The sequence below is a fragment of the Equus asinus genome, chromosome 22 (assembly GCF_041296235.1).
Source record: "Equus asinus isolate D_3611 breed Donkey chromosome 22, EquAss-T2T_v2, whole genome shotgun sequence".
Lineage (NCBI taxonomy): Eukaryota > Metazoa > Chordata > Mammalia > Perissodactyla > Equidae > Equus > Equus asinus.
Window position 1 is genome coordinate 69,655,426 of NC_091811.1, and position 24,834 is coordinate 69,680,259.

Genomic DNA, 24,834 nt, shown 5'->3' on the forward strand with positions numbered 1-24,834 from the left:
CTAGGCACCATATACTGTGCTGAGCACAGACGATGCAGACAAGCTTTCTTATTTCATAGGCTCGCATTCAAGAGTAAGCCAACAGACAATACGCAAGCAACAGAAAAGAAATATCAGAGAGCGAGAAGTGCTGTGGTAAATAATCACTGAGACCCAAGGAGAGCCGTTCGCCATTAGTGTCTTTTCCGAGCACCAGCCACGGAGGAAACATCAGCATCAGCTTCAGCGAAATGCGGTACTTACCACCACGATCACATTCGCTGCTGGGAGTGGACGGTTTTCCACCTCAAGATCTTGACCAGCCACGGCCAGCAGATTGAGCGATGGGTCATACGCAGGTCGAGGATATGCCGAATTAACAATTTGGTGGCGTTTGCTTATCTGAGCTTCGGAAGAGGAGCGGTAGCTGTGTTTATATATCTTTTGTGGAGCTTCATCCAGGCTCTTCTCAATGTCTTGTGCATGGTGGTAAATGAATGCTGGCTTTCTGCTCTTCTGATGAATTTCCAAAAAGTGAGCATTATTTCCCGAAAAGCACCCTGAAAGAAGAAGAAGCAGAAATGAAAATCAAAGACCTTATTCAGTGGATGAGTGGAAACATCCAACCAGGACAATTACCCCCTTAGGAGGCTTGAAGACCTGCGAAGGACTGAGGTCAGTGTGCCCATCGTTTCCCCCTGCTCCATCATCCCCAACAGGTACAGCTCGCTTGGTGGTTGCAGGCATCTCAGAGACTTCGGGTGGACAGAAGTGGGTGTAGTTGGAAAAAGTCCTGTTTGTCTGATATTCTAACACCTCTTTTAGTCAGGAATTCTCTCCTGTTTCTCAGGCTCAGTTCTCACACCTGCCGGGCTTCTATTCCAAGATTTCCTGTCTGTTCCCCAAATGATAACCATTTAGATCTTATTCGAGATTTTCTCCCTTTAATCAATCACATTTCATGCAATTCTTCTTTCATACTACTTTATCCTGCTTGTATTATAGTTAACTTTGTATAATTTTTTTTAAAGTTTGAATATTTTAAGCTCACTAAGAGCAGAAGTCTGAGCATACGCATCACGACAGCAACTTCCGGTTGTGCAGCAATATCGAATCTCTCCTTCTGACTTAGCGACACGGCCGCCAGGTAAAGTAACACCTTCACCTTTATTTCCTCTGCTAGCTAAATACCCGTTGAATCGAGTAACTGTTTCTCCTATTTGTCACTGACCACAGGAGAAAATAGGTAACAAATACATGTGAGTCAAGAGAACATCACTAGGTCAAACATCAATTAGAAATGCAAACTTAAGATCTTCTGCATAAGACGATAAGTGGAGGGAATGGATCATGATGTGGCAATGCCACCCACAGAGCCATGTGACCTGGGCATCCAGATTCTCCCTGGGTGCCTATGGCATCCATAAGCTGTACAAATACTGCCCTGAGAAATTTACTTACCACTTTTTATAAGAATTCTGGGGTACCTAGAACTCTGATTGAGTATTTATACTAGAGGAGTTTCTGGGTTTATAGCTTTTGTCCTCTCTCAGGACTTCTGTGACAGGCGTATATTTCTAGCATCTTCAGCAATTCTGTCTTACCTGTATGCTTACAACTTTCGCTTACAGATATAAAGGCAGGTTATTTTCTTACCAGCTCAAGTGCTTTCTCCCATGATGAAACAGAGAGTTTGGGAATCATTGTAGGGTATCAGATCACTCAAATCACAATCACATTTCCTGTGGATTCCGAAATAGTAATAGAAATGGATCATCATGTCTCCTGTCCTGAGCATGCTGACTGGACGGTAACTTTTTTAAAGCAATCAAGCTACCATAATTTGCCAAAGATGAAGACTGGGGAGTGATCTCCTTGAAATCACTGTAAATTTTGTTTCTCTGACTGAAATAAGAGTTCCTTATATTGGAAATGAAACCAGCATTAGGAACATATTCAATATTATGAAATTCAGAATGGGGTACTTCAGAGTTATTATTTTGCAGCATTTTATTAATGGAGAATGGTTCTAAAGTGTTTTAGATGTATATTAGGTGTTCATTTAGCATGTTACTAAAAGTAATTTACTCAGTGATGTCTTGGAGTCCTAGAAGGGCTTCCGCGCTCCTGGAAGTTGAGCACGCCCCTTCCCCCTCAGAGAACTGAGTCTGATATTGTGAAGAGCAGCAATGAAGTGGTCAGCTGGGGGTCAAGAAATAGAACAGGCATACTATTTCTATCCTAGTTGAGTTTTTTAATACTCCTCATCTAAAGATGGTCCCTTGCTTTGGGAAAGGCATATTGAATGCTTGAATGCATTTGGGCTTCTCACCTGAAGGACTCTTCCTTCCAAAAAGAGGAATCTTTCATGTTCAGTAGCATGAAAACTCTATCTGCCATGACAGTGCTATTGAAACGGCATGTTAATACAGACCAACATGCAAAAGAGAGGCACAGGTCCTGGCAAGATTTGAGAAGTAAAAGATAAAATAGTGGGGGGTGGAGATGAATTTCAATAAGAAAGAAACAAGCAGCTTAGAAGATCTGAGAATGCAGATTTGAGAGACGGGGAGAAATGAATGAAGAACGGATAAAATACACAATTACTGTCAATCTTTCTTTGTATATGATATCAATCTTGGCAAACCTTTTCAGAGCCACCTTATCTAAATAGAATACGTGAGTCCAGCTAAAAGATCTCTTGTGCTAAAACTGGCCTACAGGGAAAAGTGAAAAAAATCTAATTTTATGTGCAATTGAAACACAATTAAAATTTCCCAGACTTATCCAGTTGTATAAGGGAAAGGACTTAGTCCTGAGTTGTCCTTGAGTAATGAGACCCACGTGGCAGCATAGTATTAGGAGCCCCCCAGAGCCATGAGGTAGGAAAAACGTTTTCAAAGTGCTGTGCTTAGATCTCTGAATCAGAATCACCTGGTATCTTAAGAGGCAGGTCCCCAGATCCCGCTGAGAACGACCATCGCAGAATCTCTTCCAGACACATCGCCTAGGAATCTGGATTTACAATGGAATTCTCACATTCAGACTCTGAAGTCGAGGACCACTGAGCTAGTGTCTGAATTAGTTTTGTCTTCTCTGTCTTCACATGCCACCTCTCTATCACCTCTCTCACTTCAACATTATGAATATACTCAAGTAAACATTTTGGAAATGTTACAATTGAGATGCCTATTAAATATCAAAGTGGAGATGTTGAATTAGAAATTGAATAACTAAGCGTGTAGTTCACGGTTGGAGAAAGATTTGTGAGTCATCCAATTCAGATAAAATTTAAAGCCAAGTGATTGGCAGTAGATAGAAAAAAGGAAGAGCGTGGAGGACAGGGCACTGCAGATGTCCAATACTGAGTGTCGGGAAGCTGAATGAAAGGAGCCAGCAAAGATAAGAGAGATGGAGCAGCAGCAGAGCAGGAGGAAACCAATAGCGTGTCCACAGAAGCTCAAAAGGAAAATGTTTTAGAACCTGTATGTAGCATAGGGTCTTAGACAGAAGCAATTGAAAAACTATCTCATCGTGATGTCTCTCGAAACTAGGATATAAATGGAACATCCTCATGTTTCCATGGAAGAAAAGTCCCACTGGAGACATACTCATAGATTAAAAAAATTACAAAGCACACCAAGAGACTCCTGCCATGAGAGACAGTCAGAAAACAGAAGAGGTGGAAACATTCTCATCTATGAAATAATAAATAAAAGAGAAAAAGAGAAGGGGCTTTAAAATAAGTTGACTTAAAACATCAAAAGAGATTAAAAAGGAAAAATAAGAATAGGAAATTTAAGGAAAAGAGAATAGGCATATTTCAATCCAAGTGGAAATCATAGAAATGAAAAATAGAGTAATTGAAGAAACCCAGTATAGGGGGTCCCTTTTCTTTTCTCCATTCTCCATGCTCCATGCCAGGCGATCCTATGGCAGCTGTGGGCCTGGCCATTAACCACAGTCCACAGGATTTGAACTCTGCAGGAGGGGACTCTTCCTCCATATTGGTGAAGCTGCAATTCTAGGAGCATGGAGCCAACCATCCCAGCTTCTCCTCTCTCTGTCCTCCCACCACGTGACCCTGAACTCAGATGGAGTTGTGGAAGAGCAAGAAACTCACTTCAACTATAATGAATCAATAAGTTTTAAGTGAAAAGATGGAAAAAATGTCTATCATGTAAACACCAATCAAAAGAGAGCTAGAGTGACTATATTACTATCAGATAATGTAGACTTCAGAGCAAAGAAAATTACCAAGGATAAAGTGGGACATTACATAGTTACATATGTACATAATGATGTAATGTACATAAGAATGCATAGTAATCCTAAATGTGTGTGCACCCCCCAAAAAAGCATAAAAATACATGAAGCAAAAAGTGACCAAAATGAAAGGAGAAACAGGCAAATCTACAATTATAGATGGAGATTTTAACACTCTTCTCTCAATACCAGATAGAACTAGCAAACAGAAAATCAGCAAGGGCAAGATTATGAAAGACAGAATCACACCATCAACCACCTGGGTCTCACAGATATTCCTAGGATGCTCCAACCAAGGACACCAGAACACACACTCTTTTCTAGTGCACACGGAACATTCACCAAATAGACCATATCGTGGGTCATAAAACAAACTTAGCACATTTTCAAAGAACTGAAACTATACAAAGTATATTCTCTGACCATAATAATTAAACTAGGCATCAATAACAGAAAGAAAACCATGATATTTCCAAACACTTGGAAAGTAAACAACAGACTTCTAAATATCGGTGGGTCAAACAGTAACCACAGACAAATTAGCATACATTTGAACTGAACTAAAATGAAAATATAACATCACAATTTGTGAGATGCAACTAAAGCAGTGCTTAGAGGAAAATGTATAGCACAAATGCTTATATAAGAAAAGCAGAAAGGTCTCAAATCAATAAGCTAAGGCTCCATTTTAAGAAACTAGAAAAAAGGAAGAGCAAAATAAATGTAAAGTATGCAGAGTAAAGAAATTAAAAAGTTAAAAGCAGAAATAATTACATTCAAAGTCGGACACAGAGAAAATCAATGAAACAAAGTTGATTCTTAGAAAACATCAAAAAATTGATAAAACTCCAGCAAGACTAACAAATAAACAGAGAAAACACAAATTACCAACGTTGAATGGAAGGAAGAACATACTACAGACCCAGCAGATATGAGAAGGATATGAAGGGACCACCACGTGCAGTCCTCTGCATGGAAACTCAACAACTTAGATGAAGTGACCAGCTCCTCGAAAACCACCAACTAACGCAACTCACCAAGATGAAATAAATAACCTCAATTGTCTTCAAATTATGGAAGAGTTCGAATTCCTACTTAAATTTTTTTCTGAAAAAGAAATCTTCAGTATCAAATGGTTTCACTGGCAAATTCTACCAAACATTTAAAGAAAAAAATAACCTCAATTCCACAGCATCTCTCCCAGAATATAGAAGAGAAGAGAACACTCCCAAATACTTTTATGAGGCCAAAATTACCCTGATAACAAAACCAGGGAAAGATGATACTAAAAAAGAAAACTACAGACCAATATTACTCATGAAAGAAGATGCAAAAATCCCCAACAAAATATCAGCAAATTTAATACAGAAATATATAAAAAGAATAATACACCATAACCAAGTGGGGCTTATCTTGGGAACATAAGGCCACTTCAATATTCGAAACATAATCGCTGTAATCCACCATATTGATAGTTTAAAGAAGGAAAACATGGGGCCGGCACCATGGCCGAGTGGTTAAGTTTGCACACTCCACTTTGGTGGCCCAGGGTTTTGCCGATTGGGATCCTGGGCACAGACCTGGCACTGCTCATTAGGCCATGCTGAGGCGGCGTCCCACATGCCACAGCGTAGGACCCACAACTAAAAAATATGCAACTGTGTACTGGGGGGATTTGGGGAGAAGAAGAAGAAAAAAAAATAGATTGGCAACAGTTGTTAGCTCAGGTGCCAAAAAGAAAGAAGGAAAACAACATTATCATATCAATTAATGCAGAAAAGTATTTGACAAAATTCATCTACTCATAGTAAAAAAAAAATTAAGCAAACTAGAAATAGAAAGGAACTCCTTCAACTTTACAAAAGGTACCTACACAAAACTAACTCACAGCTAACATTATGCTTAATGGTCAAAGACCAGTGAGCCCCTCCTAAGACAGAGGATGAGGCAAGGATGACACACTTACCACTTCCACACAGCAGTGGGCTGAAGGCCTAGTCAGCGCCATAGACAAAGAAAAGAAGTGAAAGGCACACAGATTGGGGAAGAAAAGATGAAATTGTTCTATTTGCAGATGGCATGATTGTTTGTGTAGAAAATCCCAAGGAATCCACCAAAACCTTCTCAGAACTAACAGGTGAGTTTAGCAAGGTCGTAGAATACAAGGTCAACCAAAAAAATTAATGACATTTCTATCAGCCAGCAATGTACAAATGAAAACTGAAAATTAAAAAAATATTTACAATAGTTAAAAAAAGTAAAATGCTCAGATATGATTCCAGCAAAACATGTATAGGATATGTGTACTGGAAACTACAAAATGCTGAGAAAATAAATCAAAGAAGAACTAAATAAACAGAAAGACACACTGCATTCACAAACAGGAAGACTCTGCATAACGAATGTCAATTCTCCTCAATTACAATAAAATCCAAGCAGAATTTTATAAATATATATATATATATGCATATAAATATATACATATAGAGAGAGAGACTGATTCTAAAATTTATATAGAAAGGCAAAAGAAATAGAAAAACTAAAACGATTTTGAAAATGAAGAATAAAGGTGGGGGAATAATACTGCCCAATTCTAAGATTTACTATAAAGCTACAGTAATCAACATAGCATAGTATTAGCAAAGGAATAAATACATAAATCAATGAAACAAAATAGACAATTCAAAAAGAGATCCAGAGAAAATGTCACCATTTGATTTTTGACAAAAAGGCAAACACAATAAAGAAAGGATAATCTTTTCAAAATGATATTGGAACATTGGACATCCACATGCAACAAAATGAACCTTTACCTAAACTTCACGCCTTATATAAAAGTGAACTCAAAAAGGATCATAGATCTAAATGCATAATACACAATTATAAGACTTTTAGAAGAAAATATAGGAAAAAATCTTTGTTACCTAGAGTTAAGTAAAGAGTTCTTAGACACGACACCAAAATAACAATCTATAAGAGAAAAAATTCATAAATTGGACTGGATCAAAATAACAAAGTTTTGCTCTGGGAAAGACACTGTTAAGAGGATGAAACAGCAAGCTACAGAGTGGGAGGAAGTATTCACAAGTCACATACCCAACAAAAGACTTGCCATGAGAAAGTAGAAAAAGCTCACAAAACTCAACAGTAGGAAAACAAAAAAATCAACTTAAAAATGGGCTAAAGACTTGACAGACACATTACCAAAGATACATGAGTGGCAAAAAGGCACAGGAAAATTTGTCCAATCCTATTAGCCAGTAGGGAAATGCGTACTAAAACTCTCACATGATATCACTCACACCTCTTAGAATGGCCAAAATGAAAAATCCTAACAATACTCAGATACTGAAGAGGATCTGGAGCAAGTAGAAGTCTCATGACTTGCTGGTGAGAAGACAAGACGGCAAAGGCACCCTAGAAAATAGTTTGGCCATTTCTTATAAACATGTACTTAGCATATGACGCAGCAATCCCACTTCTGCATACTTACCCTAGAGAAATAAAACTTATGCTCACGCAAAAATCTACAAGCAGCTCTATTCACAACTGCCCCCAAATGGAAACAACTCAAACGTCCTTCAGTAGGTGAATGGAAAAACAAGCTGTGATACATCTATATAATGGAATATTGCTTATCAATAAAAAGGAATGAACTATTGATCCACACAACAACTTGGATGAATCTCAAAGGCATCAGGCTGATGAAGGAAGACAGTCGCAAAAAGTCACGATTCCATTTATATGCATTCTGGGAAAGAAAAAATCTAGTGATGGAGGACAGATCAATGATCATTAGGGTTTAGGGGTTGGGGGTGGGGGGAGACAGTAGGAAGGAGTTTTTTGGGGGATTGAATTTTTCTGTACTGTGGTGGTGGTTACATGAATCTATACATGTTAAGGTTCATAGAACTATATACCAAAAAAATCAATAGATTATGCTCTATTGTTTCGTAAGCTACTTTTTTCACTCAAAACTGTATCAAAGCATCTTTTTTCATCATTAAATGTAAATCTATATCATTGACAAATGATTGAAAAACCTATAGAGGGAAGATCCAAGATGGCGCCGTGAGTAGTCCTCTTTGTCTCTCCCCTCTTCGAGTCTACAATTATTTGGACACTTATCGCTTGACAAAGGATATCCAGACAGCATCTCAGGACGTCTGAGACACCCACGCGACTATACATCGGAAGGCGGACGGACTTTCCTCTGGGAGGATGTGGAAATAGGTGAAAACTCTCCGACCCCGACAAGCAGCCTAGTACCCGCAAGCGGCTTTCTTCCAACGGACACCCCCAGAGGATCTACACACATCTAGGGCAGGAGCGAGTACACAACAGAGGAGCGACGGTGGAAACAGGTGACCAGAACCCTACCTAAACCCCCCGCAATTACTCCTAAACGCAGAGGGAAACTTTGGAGTTGCACACCTGAGCCTGCGGGGAGAGTCTCTCCCCACCATTGGCGGGGAGACCCCGCCTGGTGTTCATGGCGCCCGGAGGGTCCCAGAGAGAGTCGCGGAGGGTACGGAGGTCTCCCAGCTGCTGTTGCCCGCCCTGTGGGAGTAGGGATTGCTGGAGATCTCGGAGAGGACCGGGGCTGGGGGAACTTTCAAAGGCCGGCTCTGCGACCCGGAGGGGATGCGCTGGAGTTCCGCCCGGGCAGCAGACAAAACTCTCTGTCTGCCATTAGCAGAGGGGCCACGCCCAGCATTCACGGCTCCGGGAGAGGCCTGGAGAGAATCCCAGAGGGCGGGGCGACCCCCAGCTGCCGTTGCCCGCCCCGTGGGACTAGGGATAGCCGGAGATCTTGGAGAGGACTGGGGCTGGGGGGAGTTCCAGAGACCCAGCTTCGTAGCCTAGGGGGAAACCCTACAGGCTCACAGCAGCCTTAGGGAAAGCCTCTGCACAGCACCAGTAGAAGGCACCCAGCCGCCAGCCACAAGGCTGGAAGACCCCAGGGCAAAAGCAGCATAGCTAGGTGAACTAACCACAGACTGTAGAAGATGCCAATAGCTCTCCTGCGACCCATAGAGGACAAGTGAGATTTTGTGGGTGCCGACAGCAATGGAGCGACAAATATAAGTGATCCCACCCCTGGCCGCTGGAAAAGCCCATAACACCGTTGCAGACCCCAAGGAGAGAGCACATCTAGGTGGGCTGCAACAGTAGGCACCAGCAGCCTGAAGCCCCCCTGTGACGGCCCCCATGGCAGAGGAGGGAATCCAAAGGGCCACTGTGGCTATGAGGAGGGGCCCAGGCCCAGTTAGCAACTGCGGACAGGGTTCCTGGTTGGTGCAGTATAAACAGCTGCTCCCCCACCGCAGCAGATGAAACAAGTGAAAGGAGCAACTAAACTCTATCTCCATGCGGAGGCACAAATCAACAACATCAAGCAATATGAAAAAATACATTAAATCTCCAGAACAGAAAGAAAGTAACAAATACACAGAAAACAATCCCAAAGAAAATGAGATATATAACCTAAATGATGATGACTTCAAAACAGCCATCATTAAGATTCTCAATGAGTTAAGAGAGAATTCTGACTGACAACTCAACGAGTTCAGGAGCTATGTCACAAAAGAGTTTGATACGATAAAGAAGAACCAAACAGAAATATTGGAAATGAAGAACACAATAGAGGAGATTAAGAAAAATCTAGATGCTCTGAACAGTAGGGCCGATAATATGGAGGAAAGAATTAGCAATTTGGAAGATGGCAATATAGAATTGCTGCAGGCAGAGGAGGAGAGAGAAGCAAGACTAAAAAGAAATGAAGAAACTCTCCGAGAATTAACAGACACAATTAGGAGATGCAACGTAAGGATTATAGGTATACCAGAGGGAGAAGAGAAGGAGAAAGGGGCAGAAAGCCTATTCAAAGAAATAATGGCTGAGAACTTCCCAAATCTGGTGAGGGAGATGGATCTTCAGGTGACAGAAGCCAATAGATCTCCAAACTTTATCAATGCAAGAAGACCAACTCCACGGCATATAGTAGTGAAGCTAGCAAAAGTTAACGACAAGGAGAAAATACTAAGGACAGCCAGGCAAAAGAAACTAACCTACAAAGGAACCCCCATCAGGCTATCAGCAGATTTCTCAGCAGAAACTTTACAGGCTAGAAGAGAGTGGAATGATATATTCAAAAATCTGAAGGACAAAAATCTACAGCCGAGAATTCTCTACCCAGCGAAAATATCCTTCAAATACAATGGAGAAATAAAAACTTTCCCAGATAAACAAAAATTAAGGGAGTTCATTGCCACAAAACCTCCTCTTCAGGAAATCCTCAGGAAAACCCTCATTCCTGAAAAATCCAAAAAAGGAAAGGGGCTACAAAACCAAGAGCAGAGGAGATAAGTAGAAGGACAACAACAGAAAGTAGCAGCTCTACATCAGAACAGATTAAACCATGGGACGAGAAACAAAGGAAACTGAAGAAAACCGGAAAACAAGACACAAAATGGTAGTGGTAGGCCCCCACATCTCAATAATCACTCTAAATGTAAATGGATTGAACTCCCCAATCAAAAGACACAGAGTGGCAGGATGGATCAAAGAACAAGATCCAACAATATGCTGCCTCCAGGAAACACACCTCAGCCCCAAAGACAAACACAGACTCAGAGTGAAGGGATGAAGAACAATACTCCAAGCTAATAATGAACAAAAGAAAGCAGGTGTCGCTATACTAATATCAGACAAGGTAGATTTCAAAGCAAAACAGATAAAGAAAGATAAAGAGGGACAGTATATAATGATAAAAGGGACTCTCCACCAAGAAGACATAACACTTATAAATATATACGCACCCAACACAGGAGCACCAAAATTTGTAAAGCAACTCTTAATAGAACTAAAAGAAGACATCAACAACAATACAATAATAGTAGGGGACCTCAACACACCATTAACACCAATGGACAGAACATCCAGACAGAAAATCAACAAGGAAATAATAGAATTAAATGAAAAGTTAGACCAGATGGACTTAATAGATATATATAGAACACTTCATCCAAAAACAGCAGGTTACACATTCTTCTCAAGTGCACATGGAACATTCTCAAGGATTGACCATATTTTGGGAACCAAAGCAAACATCAATAAATACAAGAGAGTTGAAATAATATCAAGCATCTTTTCTGATCATAATGCTATTAAACTAGAAATCAACTACAAGAAAAAAGCAGAGAAAGGTGCAAAAATGTGGAGACTAAACAACACGTTTCTCAACAAACAATGGATCATTGAAGAAATTAAAGAAGAAATCAAATTTTATCTGGAGACTAATGAAAATGAGAACACGACATACCAAATCATTTGGGATGCAGCAAAAGCAGTCCTAAGAGGGAAATTCATCGCAATACAGGCTCACCTCACTAAACAAGAAAAAGCTCACATAAGAAACCTCAAACGACACCTAACAGAACTAGAAAAAGAAGAACAAACAAAGCCCAGAGTCAGTAGAAGGAGGGAAATAATAAAAATAAGAGCAGAAATAAACGATATTGAAACAAAAAAGACAATAGAAAGGATTAATGAAACAAAGAGTTGGTTCTTCGAAAGAATTAACAAAATTGACAAACCCCTAGCCAGACTCACCAAGAAAAGAAGAGAGAAATCGCAAATTAATAAAATTAGGAATGACAGAGGAGAAATCACAACAGATACAAATGAAATACAAGAGATCATAAGAGAATACTATGAAAAACTATATGCCAACAAGTTGAACAACCTGGAAGAAATGGACAAATTCCTAGACTCCTACAATCTCCCCAAACTGAATCAGGAAGAAATGGAGAATCTGAATAGGCCAATCACAAGTAAGGAAATAGAAACAGTAATCAAAAACCTCCCCAAAAATAAGAGTCCAGGACCAGACGGCTTCTCTGGAGAATTCTACCAAACATTCAAAGAAGACTTAATACCTATTCTCCTCAAACTGTTCCAGAAAATTGAGAAAGATGGAGAACTCCCTAATACATTCTATGAAGCCAGCATCACTCTGATCCCCAAACCTGACAAGGACAACACAAAGAAGGAGAACTACAGGCCGATATCACTGATGAACATAGATGCAAAAATCCTCAACAAAATTTTGGCAAACCGATTACAGCAATACATCAAAAAGATTATACACCATGATCAAGTGGGATTTATACCAGGGACACAGGGATGGTTCAACATCCGCAAGTCAATCAACGTGATACACTACATCAACAAAATGAAAAACAAAAACCACATGATCATCTCAATAGATGCAGAGAAAGCATTCGACAAGATCCAACACCCATTTATGATAAAAACCCTCAGTAAAATGGGTATAGAAGGAAAGTACCTCAACATAATAAAGGCCATATATGATAGACCCACAGCCAACATCATACTCAATGGACAAAAACTGAAAGCCATCCCTCTGAGGACAGGAACAAGACAAGGGTGCCCACTTTCACCACTCCTATTCAACATAGTACTGGAGGTGCTGGCCAGAGCAATTTGGCAGGAAAAAGAAATAAAAGGAATCCAAATAGGTAACGAAGAAGTAAAACTCTCGTTGTTTGCAGACGACATGATCTTATATATAGAAAACCCCAAAGAATCCACAGAAAAACTATTAGAAATAATCAACAACTACAGCAAAGTAGCAGGGTATAAAATTAACGTGCATAAATCAGTAGCATTTCTATACACTAACAATGAACTAACAGAAAAAGAACTCAAGAACTCAATCCCATTCACAATCACAACGAAAAGAATAAAATACCTTGGGATAAACTTAACCAAGGAAGTGAAGGATCTATACAATGAAAACTACAAGACTTTCTTGAAAGAAATTGGCGATGACATAAAGAGATGGAAAGACATTCCTTGCACATGGATTGGAAGAATAAACATAGTTAAAATGTCCATACTACCTAAAGCAATATACAGATTCAATGCTATCCCAATCAGAATCCCAAGAACATTCTTCACAGAAATTGAACAAACAATCCTAAAATTCATATGGGGCAACAAAAGACCGCAAATTGCTAAAGCAATCCTGAGCAAGAAAAACAAAGCCGGCGGAATCACAATCCCCGATTTCAAAACATACTACAAAGCTACAGTGATCAAAACAGCATGGTACTGGTACAAAAACAGGTCCACAGATCAATGGAACAGAATTGAAAGCCCAGAGATAAAACCACACATCTATGGACAGCTAATCTTCGACAAAGGAGCAGAGGGCCTACAATGGAGAAAAGAAAGTCTCTTCAACAAACGGTGCTGGGAAAACTGGACAGCCACATGCAAAAGATTGAAAATTGACCAGTCTTTTTCACCACACACCAAAATAAACTCAAAATGGATCAAAGACCTAAAGATTAGGCCTGAGACAATAAGTCTTTTGGAAGAGAATATAGGCAGTACACTCTTTGACATCAGTTTCAAAAGAATCTTTTCGGACACTGTAACTCCTCAGCTGAGGGAAACAATAGAAAGAATAAACAAATGGGACTTCATCAGACTAAAGAGCTTCTTCAAGGCAAGGGAAAACAGGATTGAAACAAAAAAACAGCTCACTAATTGGGAAAAAATATTTACAAGCCACTTATCCGACAAAGGGTTAATCTCCATAATATACAAAGAACTCACACTGCTTAACAATGAAAAAACAAACAACCCGATCAAAAAATGGGCAGAGGACATGAACAGACATTTCTCAAAAGAAGATATGAATATGGCCAATAGACACATGAAAAGATGTTCATCATCGCTAATCATCAGGGAAATGCAAATCAAAACTACACTAAGATATCACCTTACACCCGTTAGATTGGCAAAAACATCCAAAACCAAGAGTGACAAATGTTGGAGAGGTTGTGGAGAAAAAGGAACCCTCATACACTGTTGGTGGGAATGCAAACTGGTGCAGCCACTATGGAAAACAGTATGGAGATTTCTCAAAAAGTTAAAAATAGAAATACCCTATGACCCAGCCATCCCATTACTGGGTATCTATCCTAAGAACCTGATATCAGAAATCTCAAGAGTCCGTTGCACCCCTATGTTCATCGCAGCATTATTTACAATAGCCCAGACGTGGAACCAGCCTACATGCCCAGAAACTGATGATTGGATAAAGAAGATGAGGTATATATACACAATGGAATACTACTCAGCCATAAAAAAAGACAAAATTGGCCCATTCACAACAACGTGGATGGACCTCGAGGGTATAATGTTAAGCGAAATAAGCCAGTCAGAGAAAGGCGAACTCTATATGACTCCACTCATAGGTGGAAATTAGTATACTGATAAGGAGATCTGATTGGTGGTTACCAGGGAAAAGGGGGGGTGGGGGGAGGGCACAGAGGGGGAAGTGGTGTACCCACAACATGACTAACAAAAATGTACAACTGAAATCTCACAAGGTTGTAATCTATCATAACATTAATAAAAAAAAAAAAAACTATAGAAAGTAGTTTCAATGTGTATGTGGGAGAAAGCTGGATTTAGTCTATTGAGGAGTAAGTGGGAGATAAAGTAGAGACAACTCTCCACAAGTCGGGTGTGCTGGAGAACCAGGGCGTGATCAGGGAGGAAAGGCAGGGCGAGGGGATGTGGTTTTTCAAGATGGGAGAGATCTGAGCGTATTTAATCCTTAAAGGGAGGAGCCGGTTGAGAAGCAGTGGTTCAGAAACAGGAGAAAGTGGTGGTACAATCAGTAGACTGAGCTCCCCCAAGAGAAAGAGGAGCCGACCCAGAGTCAGGCGGGGGAGGCGCCTGGAGTGGACGGAGGTGTCGCTTCCACTATAATATGGGGGGGGGGCAGGAGTGTTAAGGGGCTTGGTGGTGGAAGTTGACCAAGTTATCTTACGGTGGTTTCTATTTTCTCCGTGCAGAAGGGGGTGAAGTCATCTCAAAAGAGAGCAAGGATGAGGGAGGAACGATCAGAGGTCTCAGGAGAAGGCAAAGGACCGAAACAGTTCTTGTAAAGAACGGGAGAAAGCTGGTGTGAGATGCGCTGTGGGCGCCCTCGTCTTCCCTGAGAGCGACAACTTCCTCCACCCTCCAAGGGACAGTGTCTCTCCCAGAATGTTAGGAAACAGCTTGTCAGAGATTCTCACGTGCATTTAAAATAAAAGTACTTTCAGCACAGAAGCAACATTTACATGAGATTAACCAGTCTTCTCCATGGTCACAAAATTCCACAACTGAAATTTCACTTTGGATATGAGTTTGATAATCTCTTAACAAAGGAAAGAGAACTGTATGAAATTGCAGTATTGAGTTAGAGCACATTAGGATTCATCACCTCAGATTTGACATTGGTAACTCCTGGATGCACAGGGTGGACTGGCCTTGCATACACCTTCTCAGAGCAAGTGCCCATTTAGACCAGCGTCAGTAAGTTAGGAAAGGAGCAAAAGGATGAAGTAAGGTCTCTAAAGAGACCTGAAAAAGCGAACAATCAAAAAAAGGCAACTTTGTTCTCTGATCATTTTGTGAAAGGACCATCATTGTTCTTAAGCTTTGCCCACACTTTCTTCTCTAGAAAGAAGATATAAATGGATAACTTCATGAAGTCCCTTGGGAATTTCTACGTGAGAAATGACCAGGCTCTCATTTGACGTGTTAATGCCTGTCAGAAAAGCTAAAAATACAGAGGAGAACCAGCGAAAGTTTATATAGAAAACACTATTAATAGCATTGAGAAAGGAAAGAAACACACTCTTCAAAAAAAGCAATGGATTAAGAGGTAAAAGGGACTCAGATTCTAGTTTCAATACCCCAACCCTCTCCGCTCATCTGTGTGAACTCGAGCAAGTCGCCTAACTGCTCTGAGCCTCGGGTCCCTCACCAGAAACTGCAGGAGGTCCTTGTGCACCTGCAGCTGGATTCACAGCACACTTTAGCAAGAGAGGAGCCTCAATTCCGTGGGGCAGATTCCGCAATGTGCTGATTTTTTCTAGAGATAAGTTTACAATGAAAGACCCCTTGGGAACCTACAAGAGCAGAGAGTTCCAGAAGTGATATCCTTGGACATAAGGAGGCGAATATTAAAACTGCCCTTCCAGTTGTGCTGTGATCCTATTGGTAACGGTGACCCACGAGGTCACCACAGTACTAACCTCCAGTTAAGGGAACCCACAGGAACACCAGTGAAGGCTACAGCCTTCCCGATGTGACACCCGGGTCTGCAGGATAACTGGATAACCTCACACCTCCTAACCCTAAACTAGGAAATTGCTTCAGTGTTTTGAAAGCGTCCAGTATGGCTTGTCCGCATACGTAGTCAGCTTTATAAGATTCAGTGTGTGCCTTAGTCACATTCTAACAACGTATGTATTGTATGTATATATTTATTTATATGTGTACCCATTTGTGTTATTTTGTATCCTGACATCAATCAACCAATTTGCCAAAAATTTCTTCATAACAGCAATTTTGTCATAAAAAGTATAAAAATAACAATAAAATAAGAGTTTCTATAAGGCAACAGTGATTAAATTTATAAAAATTGTAAACCATCCTGGGCCTCCCCAAAAAGATTTGCATCAGCTTGTCATTGAAAGAACACCTCCTTCCAGGAATGGTTTTCCTAAACTCTGGGCCACACGTTGGTCTCTATGATGTGAAAACGTAATCCCATGAGGAAGGGCTGTGTCATCCCTAATAGTATTTAATGTTTCCTGTGTTCGGCCAGTGATGTGTCCAGTATATCTCCAATAAAAATTAAAAACCAGCACTAAAGTAATCAGTCTATTTCGGTAGAGCTGGCTCGATTATTCTCTGTGTAGGAGGGGACTGAATCCTACGAGACGAGGGAAGATTTTAATTAAGCATCCTGGAAACTTTTCCTGCGTGTTCTTTGATAGAAACACTCCTTGGCATTTCCTCAAATAGTCCTCTCAAACTGTGGTTCCTGCTCCCACTTCCCGCCCACTGCAACTCCTCTGGGCGCCCCTCACTTCCTCCTGTCTGTTCACCCGCCCCAGGCTGAGCCGCACAGTGGAAAACTCTACTGGGGGGGTCACAGAACTGACAGCGATTTCAGGAAAAATCCACTGTATGCCATGTGCTGCTGGCAAAATTATAATGGAAGGATTTCATGTTTCCTGGTTTTACCCAGTTTTAATAGAGCTATTTTTCATCTGATAAGTGCATATTAGAGTGGAACATAGGACAAATAGGCCAGCACCCTTTGGGACAACATGACTGGACCTAAGTCATAATGAAGGAATAGGGTCAAGAGCCCTGGCCTCAGACTCTGCCGGGGGAAGAGATTTACGGCTCAGACAGGAGCAGTCAGACGTCCCCAGTTCCTGAAGAACTGAGTCGAAGGATGCTCGGAGGAGAGGCTGACGGAAGAGAATGTTGCTATCTCTTAAGTTCTACACGGCCATTAAGAGAAGACCTTCATCAAGATATGCCCTCTGGGAAAATGAGAAGTGAAGAAAAGTGATCACATGGCCAGGAAGCTGAGAAATACTAAGCTTTGCAGACATCATAGGAATTGAGTTCTACATGCACTTACTGAGCAACGAAGCAATACCTTGTAAAATCTAATTCTATACCCCAGCCATTATTGCACAAACAGCTAAAGTATTATTATTTACAGTTACAGAAATTATAAACTATCTCCATCATTTTTATAGTAGAGTTCTCCAGATGACTCAAAATCTGGGCTTCAATTACAAGACAGAGAAAAAGAAGTGTCTGTTTTAAGAATAATTCTCATAGTAGATTAGGAATTAAATTAAAACATAGCGAAATGAACATTAGAACATACAAAAAATTAAAATATGGCCACAGAAATGATCCTACAGAGACATAAGTGCCGGGCACTAGGACAGGAGGAGGGTGAGGGAGGTGGTCATGGTGGCCACTGACGGACCCCCTGCCTGGTCCTCGCCTGCGTTAGGGACGGAGAGGATGGCCCCCTGCCCTGGTCCTCGCCTGCGTTAGGGACGGAGAGGATGGGCCCCTGCCCTGGTCCTCGCCTGCGTTAGGGACGGAGAGGAGAGGATGGGCCCCCTGCCCTTCAAGATGTCAAGCGCTGGGGCGGGAAGGGGGCTGCCAGCGGTGGGAGCTGATGCTGTGGGTGAAGTATGGGGGACCCGAGGCACAGCCCTGCTCCCCCTAGGAATTCATGGCCCGTCAGCAGAACCTAACGCTGGGGGAGGCAGGCCACCTGACTCCCAGGAGGCATGTGTGGAAACCGATTTCACGAAGCGCACCCCACCTTGCCACACACACCAATGGTACATGGACAGGGCCCTCAGCCTGGAGTGGGCAAAGCACGCAGTGGACAGAGTTTCCAAGGTGTCCGTGAACATGGAGGGAGCTCAGCGTTATAAGCTGGGTATCCTGGTCGCTGTTGGATGTTGTGAATGCACAGTGTGCAGAGTGAGCCGGCAAGAGTGACGACACCACACCTCTCACCCAGACCCAAGACCGAGGTACTTCACCAGGAGAGGGGCTGCCCACTATTGCAGCCCCTTTGGTGGTTACAGGGTTTCCTTCCCTATATACCTCACTCTGGAAAACAGCCTTTATTTCCTCCAACACAAACTTACTAATTCGGAGCATTTCTAAATTTGTAAGGCAAAGGTCCTATTAGTATTTTTTTTTAAGATTTTATTTTTCCTTTCTCTCCCAAAGCCCCCCGGTACATAGTTGTGTATCTTTAGTTGTGGGTCCTTCTAGTTGTGGCATGTGGGACGCCTCCTCAGCATGGCCCGATGAGTGGTGCCATGTCCGCACCGAGGACTTGAACCGGCGAAGCCATGGGCCGCCGCAGCAGAGCGCACGAACTTAACCACTCCGCCACGGGGCTGGCCCTCCTATTAGTATTTATAAAAACGGGGGCTTGTCGATCGACTTTCATGGCAGGCACTTTTCACAAAAGAAGGCCTTTAAATGGTTTCTCTTTGATGGACCAACAGTCAATGTGTATGTTTTATCTTTTCAGGGATGGGAGCAGAAATATAGGGCCAACGGAAGTTTTCACATGCTAATATAACTCTGACAGCTCTGAGCTACTGAATACATTCCACGTTCCATCCCCAGGCTGCGGGGCCTCAGGAACTAGCTCTTTAAATCCTCAACAACCCTACGAGTTAGTTACCACGGGATTAACCCTATTTGTCTGGTAAGAAAGGGGAGGCACAGAGAATTTAAATAGTAAATGGTAGAGAACGGATTCAAACCCAGGTAGTCGATTCTAGAACCTAAGTCAGTTTGTTTCAGTATGCTACATGAATTAGAGCGTATTTTGCTGTTTCTGAAGTACGAGCATGCCATTTCAAAGCAGACTTTCTATCCTAAAGGGTGAGACGATCATCTCATAGAAGCACCTGGGACAGAGTGCAGCACATGGTAGGGATTGAGGAAATGTTCGTTCGTATTCTCCTTCCTTTCTTATGATGAGGTCTATTCGTCTCTTCTGTACAAAATCCAAAGTTTTTCTTGAGAGAAGACCCTGTTATTACACATTCATAGCTTCAGTCAATGCTCAGATTTAGGAGGCACACACAGAGTGATGAAATCTGTAATTGGAGCTAAGTTCAAGCCTTCTCCGTCTGAGGAAGAAGGTGCTGTTGCTCTGTACCCGCAGCCACACAGACCAGGGAGTCACGTGAGCCGCGCGCCCTCTGCTCGTTCAGTGCTCTCTTCCAGAGAATTAGCAGTTTACGGCTGCCTTGAGCCATTGTGCACATTTAAGTCAGGAAATGGATATTGCCTCAGGTCTGAACTAGGAAAAAAATAATTCCTGCCCTCACTGAACTTGGCATTTCCTTCAGCTGCAACCACACGTATCGATTCAGACCGCTTCGCGTGAACAGTCACCCGTGCCGTGTTGTTGGTCCACGTGGCTGCAGTTTTAATGGATATCAGCATCTTCATAAGTTGAAATCCAATGAGGTTTGATTATGAAGAAAGTCCAGACAGCCATTATTAGTAAAACATCATTTAAATATAAAGTGCTAATATTCACATATAAATTTGGTAATTGTCATTCTGTGGCAAATATCATCACAATAACAGACGTTTATAGTTACATTATTCAGTGACTAAGCAATAGAAAAGTTGATCTTAAAATAACATTTTACTGTTAATACTGTTTCAAAGCTATTAAAATCCTTCATGTTGGGAAGTATCAATGCTACTCTGAGTGTGTCAGCATTTGTAAGTGCTTTGAAGATGAAGAACGCACTTACGGGCCAAGTAGGCTCCTTCAAAATCCCCCTTTAAAGGGAAAAATGACTTTCTCTACCGTTTGAATTTGACTTTATGGACAGCTTTTAACAGGTTTAACAATAGGAGCTGGCCCCGTGGCCAAGTGGTTAAGTTCGTGTGCTCCACTTCGGTGGCCTGGGGTTCTCCAGTTCGGATGCTGAGCACAGACTTACACACCACTCATGAAGCCATGCTGGGGCAGCATCCCACATAGAAGAACTGGAAGGACTCACAACTAGGATACACAGCTATGTCCTGGGGATTTGGGGAGAAAAATAAAAGAGGAAGATTAGCAATAGATGTTAGCTCAGGGCCAATCTTCCTCACCAAAAAAAAGAGCATATCTTTAAAAAAAAGGTTTAACAATAAACTCACTATAAAACATAACGCTCATGTTATCATTAATGCTAACGGCAATAAGGGGGCTTCTGATGTGTGATCCCGCCATCTTGTAAAAGTGACTTTTCATAATTCATGAACCAGCCTCTATTCTTCAGGGATCAGCATTTCTCCCATAAGAAAAAGGTGTGGGATCCAAAAACTTTGTGGTTCTATAAAGACTCTGTCTACACACAAAAAGAGAGAAAGAAAACGTACACAACCATCCAAAGACAGGCGTTTTCTGTGACGGTTTGGCTTTTGTCTGGGAGGCTGGGTTGCTTTTGGTTGATTTATGGAATCCACTGCCTCACTCCCACATGTAGGTGGCTCAGGTTTGCTATTACAAGATAGATAATAACAGGATTAGGGTCTATTCCTTAGTGCACAACTGTCATGCTATGTACCTGATCTGACTCTTGATCTCTTTGAAATAAAGACATTCGTCCATTCCATCTTGAAGTACCAGAAAATCATGTAGACTCGTCCATCACAACTAGCACCATGCCCAAGAGACACAAACTTGCCTATTAGACTATGTTTAAATGAAAGCTTTCCTGTCCTATTTCCACTTCTTTGTAACCAATAAATGTAAATTAGATTGAAGAAGTAGTAACAAAAGTCAATTTCACTCTTTAAGGTCATAAAAATGAAATATAATCTCTCTTTCAATGTAAATTAATTTATCATAATTTATTTTTCCAAATATATCCTGAATATATTTATCCATTCGTTAAACATTTATTGATGGTATATTAGTTAAAAAGCACAGTTCTACATAACGGGTATACAGAAATAAAAGCTATAATTCTATCGTTCTTCAAGAAGTTTCAATATCCAGGTTAAGAACATTTATAGAGGGTTATACAGGGCCCAAAAGAAAAATCTAGAAAGCTACTCGAATGAGGTGGATGTCAAAGGAAGGGTTCTCAGAGCAGGCAATGCCTGACCAAGATTTGAAGTTGGAGAAAGAATTGTCCAGAAAAAGAAGCTGAGTCTGGGTATTTAAGATAAATGGAAGAGTCTGTGAAAAGGATGAGAGGCATGGCAAACCAAAAGAAATTTGGTCTTAGTATGATAATAGTCTGCAAAGGAGGACATGATGACAGGAAATAAGGATGGAATTAGGAAAGACCTGACAGTGACAGACTCTGCCATGTTAATGAGTTTGGGTTTTATTCTAAGAGGAAAGGAAATAGCTGTATTAAAGAATTTTACAAAGAGAGAATATGATCAGATATGCTTTTTAGAGTTTTCTCTCTGATATTATTATGAAGGATGCATTTGATCGTAGGGTATTGTAAGATACTTTACGAGAAATGAAGACCTATTCCAAGGCAGTGATGCGGACATGGAGAGAGGAGAAGACTTGCCGACCTTCTGGAGGAAAGCAGCAGACGAAGAGTACAGGATGAGTTACTAGTTTCAGAGTTGGGTGATTGTGGGGCATTGTGAGAGTCATTCACAATGACAGGAAATATAGAAATAAGAGCAATTGTGATGGGAAGCACTGACTATTAACAGTTGGATATAAGGGGCTTGTGGGATTCCCAGGTAATTGTAATTACAGGACTAGAGTTCAGGAGAAATATCTGGGATGGAAATATGGATTTAGGAATCTTTGAAATGTAGGTCTGAATATAATCATCCAGGGAGATTGTATAGAGAGAAAAGAAAAAAAACAGACCAAGGACACATAAATTCTAGTGAGCACTAACCATTAAACAATAGTCAGAGGAAAACCTAAAAGTACAAACTGAGGAATGGCTGTCAGATAACAGGGAAGCTAGGAAACAGTGGCTATCCAAGGAAATCAGGGAGGAGAATATTCAAAATTCAGGAAGAGATCAAATTAGATAAATGATAGATAGATTATAGATAGATAGATAGATAAATGATAGATGTAAATATCGATTGGTAAGGAGGAGAAAACTAGTCACCTTAATTCCGTTCAACAGTAGGATGACAGGATGAAGACTGGAGTTGGTAGAGAAGTAGACGAGAAATGAAGAAGAGAAGGCTGACGGTGGATAGCGCATCCCGGAATTTCTACAAGGTGCGTCAGGGTGTGCTCTCCAATGGGAAATGCAGTCCCCATGGTTCTGGGAATGGGTGAGTCCACCACACACATACCTACGCTTCTCAAATGCCAAAGACGACCATGGGCTTCTGCTAGTGCCTTAAACCCTGCTGGTAAATTAGCTGGATGACTCTTTTCATATGACTATAGCCATTCCTATACGTACAAAGCATTTCACTAAGAAGTGAAAAGCAGCCAACGAGCAAGGCGTTTGGCTGTGCAGCATCTGGCAGTCAGTGTGAAGGGCTTTGCCACTGAGTTGGTGGGTGGTTCTGGTCTTGCAAGCACATCACTTATTGCTCTTCAGTTCACAGAGGCAGCAGAGGCTGTTTGAGACCGTGTGTCCCCCGGGCATGCGAGGCTCCTGGGGAGCAACTTAAGTTTTGGATAAATGAGTTCTGTCCAGGCCATCCTGGAAGTGACTAAGTTGACTAGGCGTGTCTCGCATCGATGCCAAGAAGAAATTTAAGGCAAAAAGAGACCAGAAAAGTCATTGCATTGTTCTAATTTATTCAATGGATTTATTTAATCTTTAGCAGCTTTTATGCAGGCACTGACCCCCTGCTAGGCTGGGCGGGGTCTGTAGTACATACAGCAGGAAACAAAACAGACAAACATTGGTGCCTGAAGAAGCTTACATTTGAATGAGGAGAGGGGGACCACAATAAACAAAACAAACAAGTAAAACATTTGGCATGGTAGGTGGTGAAGAAAAAGCAGAGCAGGAATGGGGTATTGGAGAATTCGGGGGAAGATGAAATTTAAATAGGATGGTCAGTGAGGGCCTCACTGAGAAAGTAACATTTGAGTAAAGATCTAAAATTGAGGGATTAAGCCATGGAGCTGCCTGAAGAAAGTGTTTCAGGCAAAGAAAAAAGTGAAACATATGAGGTGGGCAAGTGCCCGGCATCTTCTAGGAACAGAAAGGAGACCAATGGGGCTGGAGAGAAACAAACACGAGGAAAGCCTGTGAGATGATACAAGAAAGGTAACGGGGAGAGAACACAGTAGAACCGGGGCCACTCCAGGACTGTGTTGAGTGATTCTGAGCAGGAAAAACAGATTCTGGAGTTCTAAGAGACTCTTCATCGATAAAAGACGCCTTAAAATCTTAAACAATAGCCGTCATTCTCCCATCAGTCCACCCTTTCTGTTGGGGGTGGTGCTTCTACAAATGGCTCCCTCATCCTCTTGGCCCCATCGCAGGTCCCTTCCTTCTCAGAGACTAGAGAAGTGGGCTGTGCTCTTCTCTGAGAAGGAAGAGGCATCTTCAGGAGGCACACTGAAGGCGGTCTTTGTGCCATCCAGAGAGGCCGAGAGGAAGAACAAGGTGGAAATTTGAAAGAAATTTCCAGAGCATGAGGAGAGAGTAATGCATTGAACTCAGGTTCTGTTTTCTTAAGCAGAACATTCACTAGGAAAAATCAAACTTTCACACGAGAATTTTTAAGATATCCCAAGACCTTCACTCTTGCAACTAAAATACTACCCAATAAAGATCATCACCTGGAACAGAATATAGTTCTTTCGGCAAAGAAAGAGAAGAAACGCTGAAGAAAACAAGCTATCTGTGGATGTCCCACATGATGTTTTTCACCGTCCGTATTATTGGGGTGGCTGTTAGCTGCCTTCCTGGATATTCCTGAAGTGGTCTTTTCAAATGGAGTTTATAGTGTTACACTGGTTCACAGAAAGAGTAAAGAACAAGGACAGTTAAGTAAAAAGGATCTGTACCACTAACTCAATGGTGGCCTCACCTTTTAGAGCCAGTGTGTGATTTTATATAGTATGCACTTGCAGGTCTTGAACCCGGGGTTTTCATCCTGACAATGCTGTGAACTGGCACTTTACTATTTAAATTAGATACTTTCCTATCTAGCATTTACTGAATC

The 24,834-nt window shown here is 41.4% G+C and overlaps 1 protein-coding gene across 5 annotated transcripts in view; it reads right to left on the reverse strand.

The window, feature by feature from the left end:
- PTPRR (protein tyrosine phosphatase receptor type R) overlaps window positions 1–24,834 on the reverse strand; it is a 213,168-nt gene that overhangs the window by 185,016 nt on the left and 3,318 nt on the right. For all 5 annotated transcript variants that reach the window (XM_044756166.2, XM_044756167.2, XM_070494835.1 and 2 more), the window contains exon 2: window positions 244–539. In XM_044756166.2, the coding sequence (XP_044612101.1) occupies window positions 244–539 (296 nt within the window). The remainder of the gene's footprint in view (window positions 1–243; window positions 540–24,834) is intronic.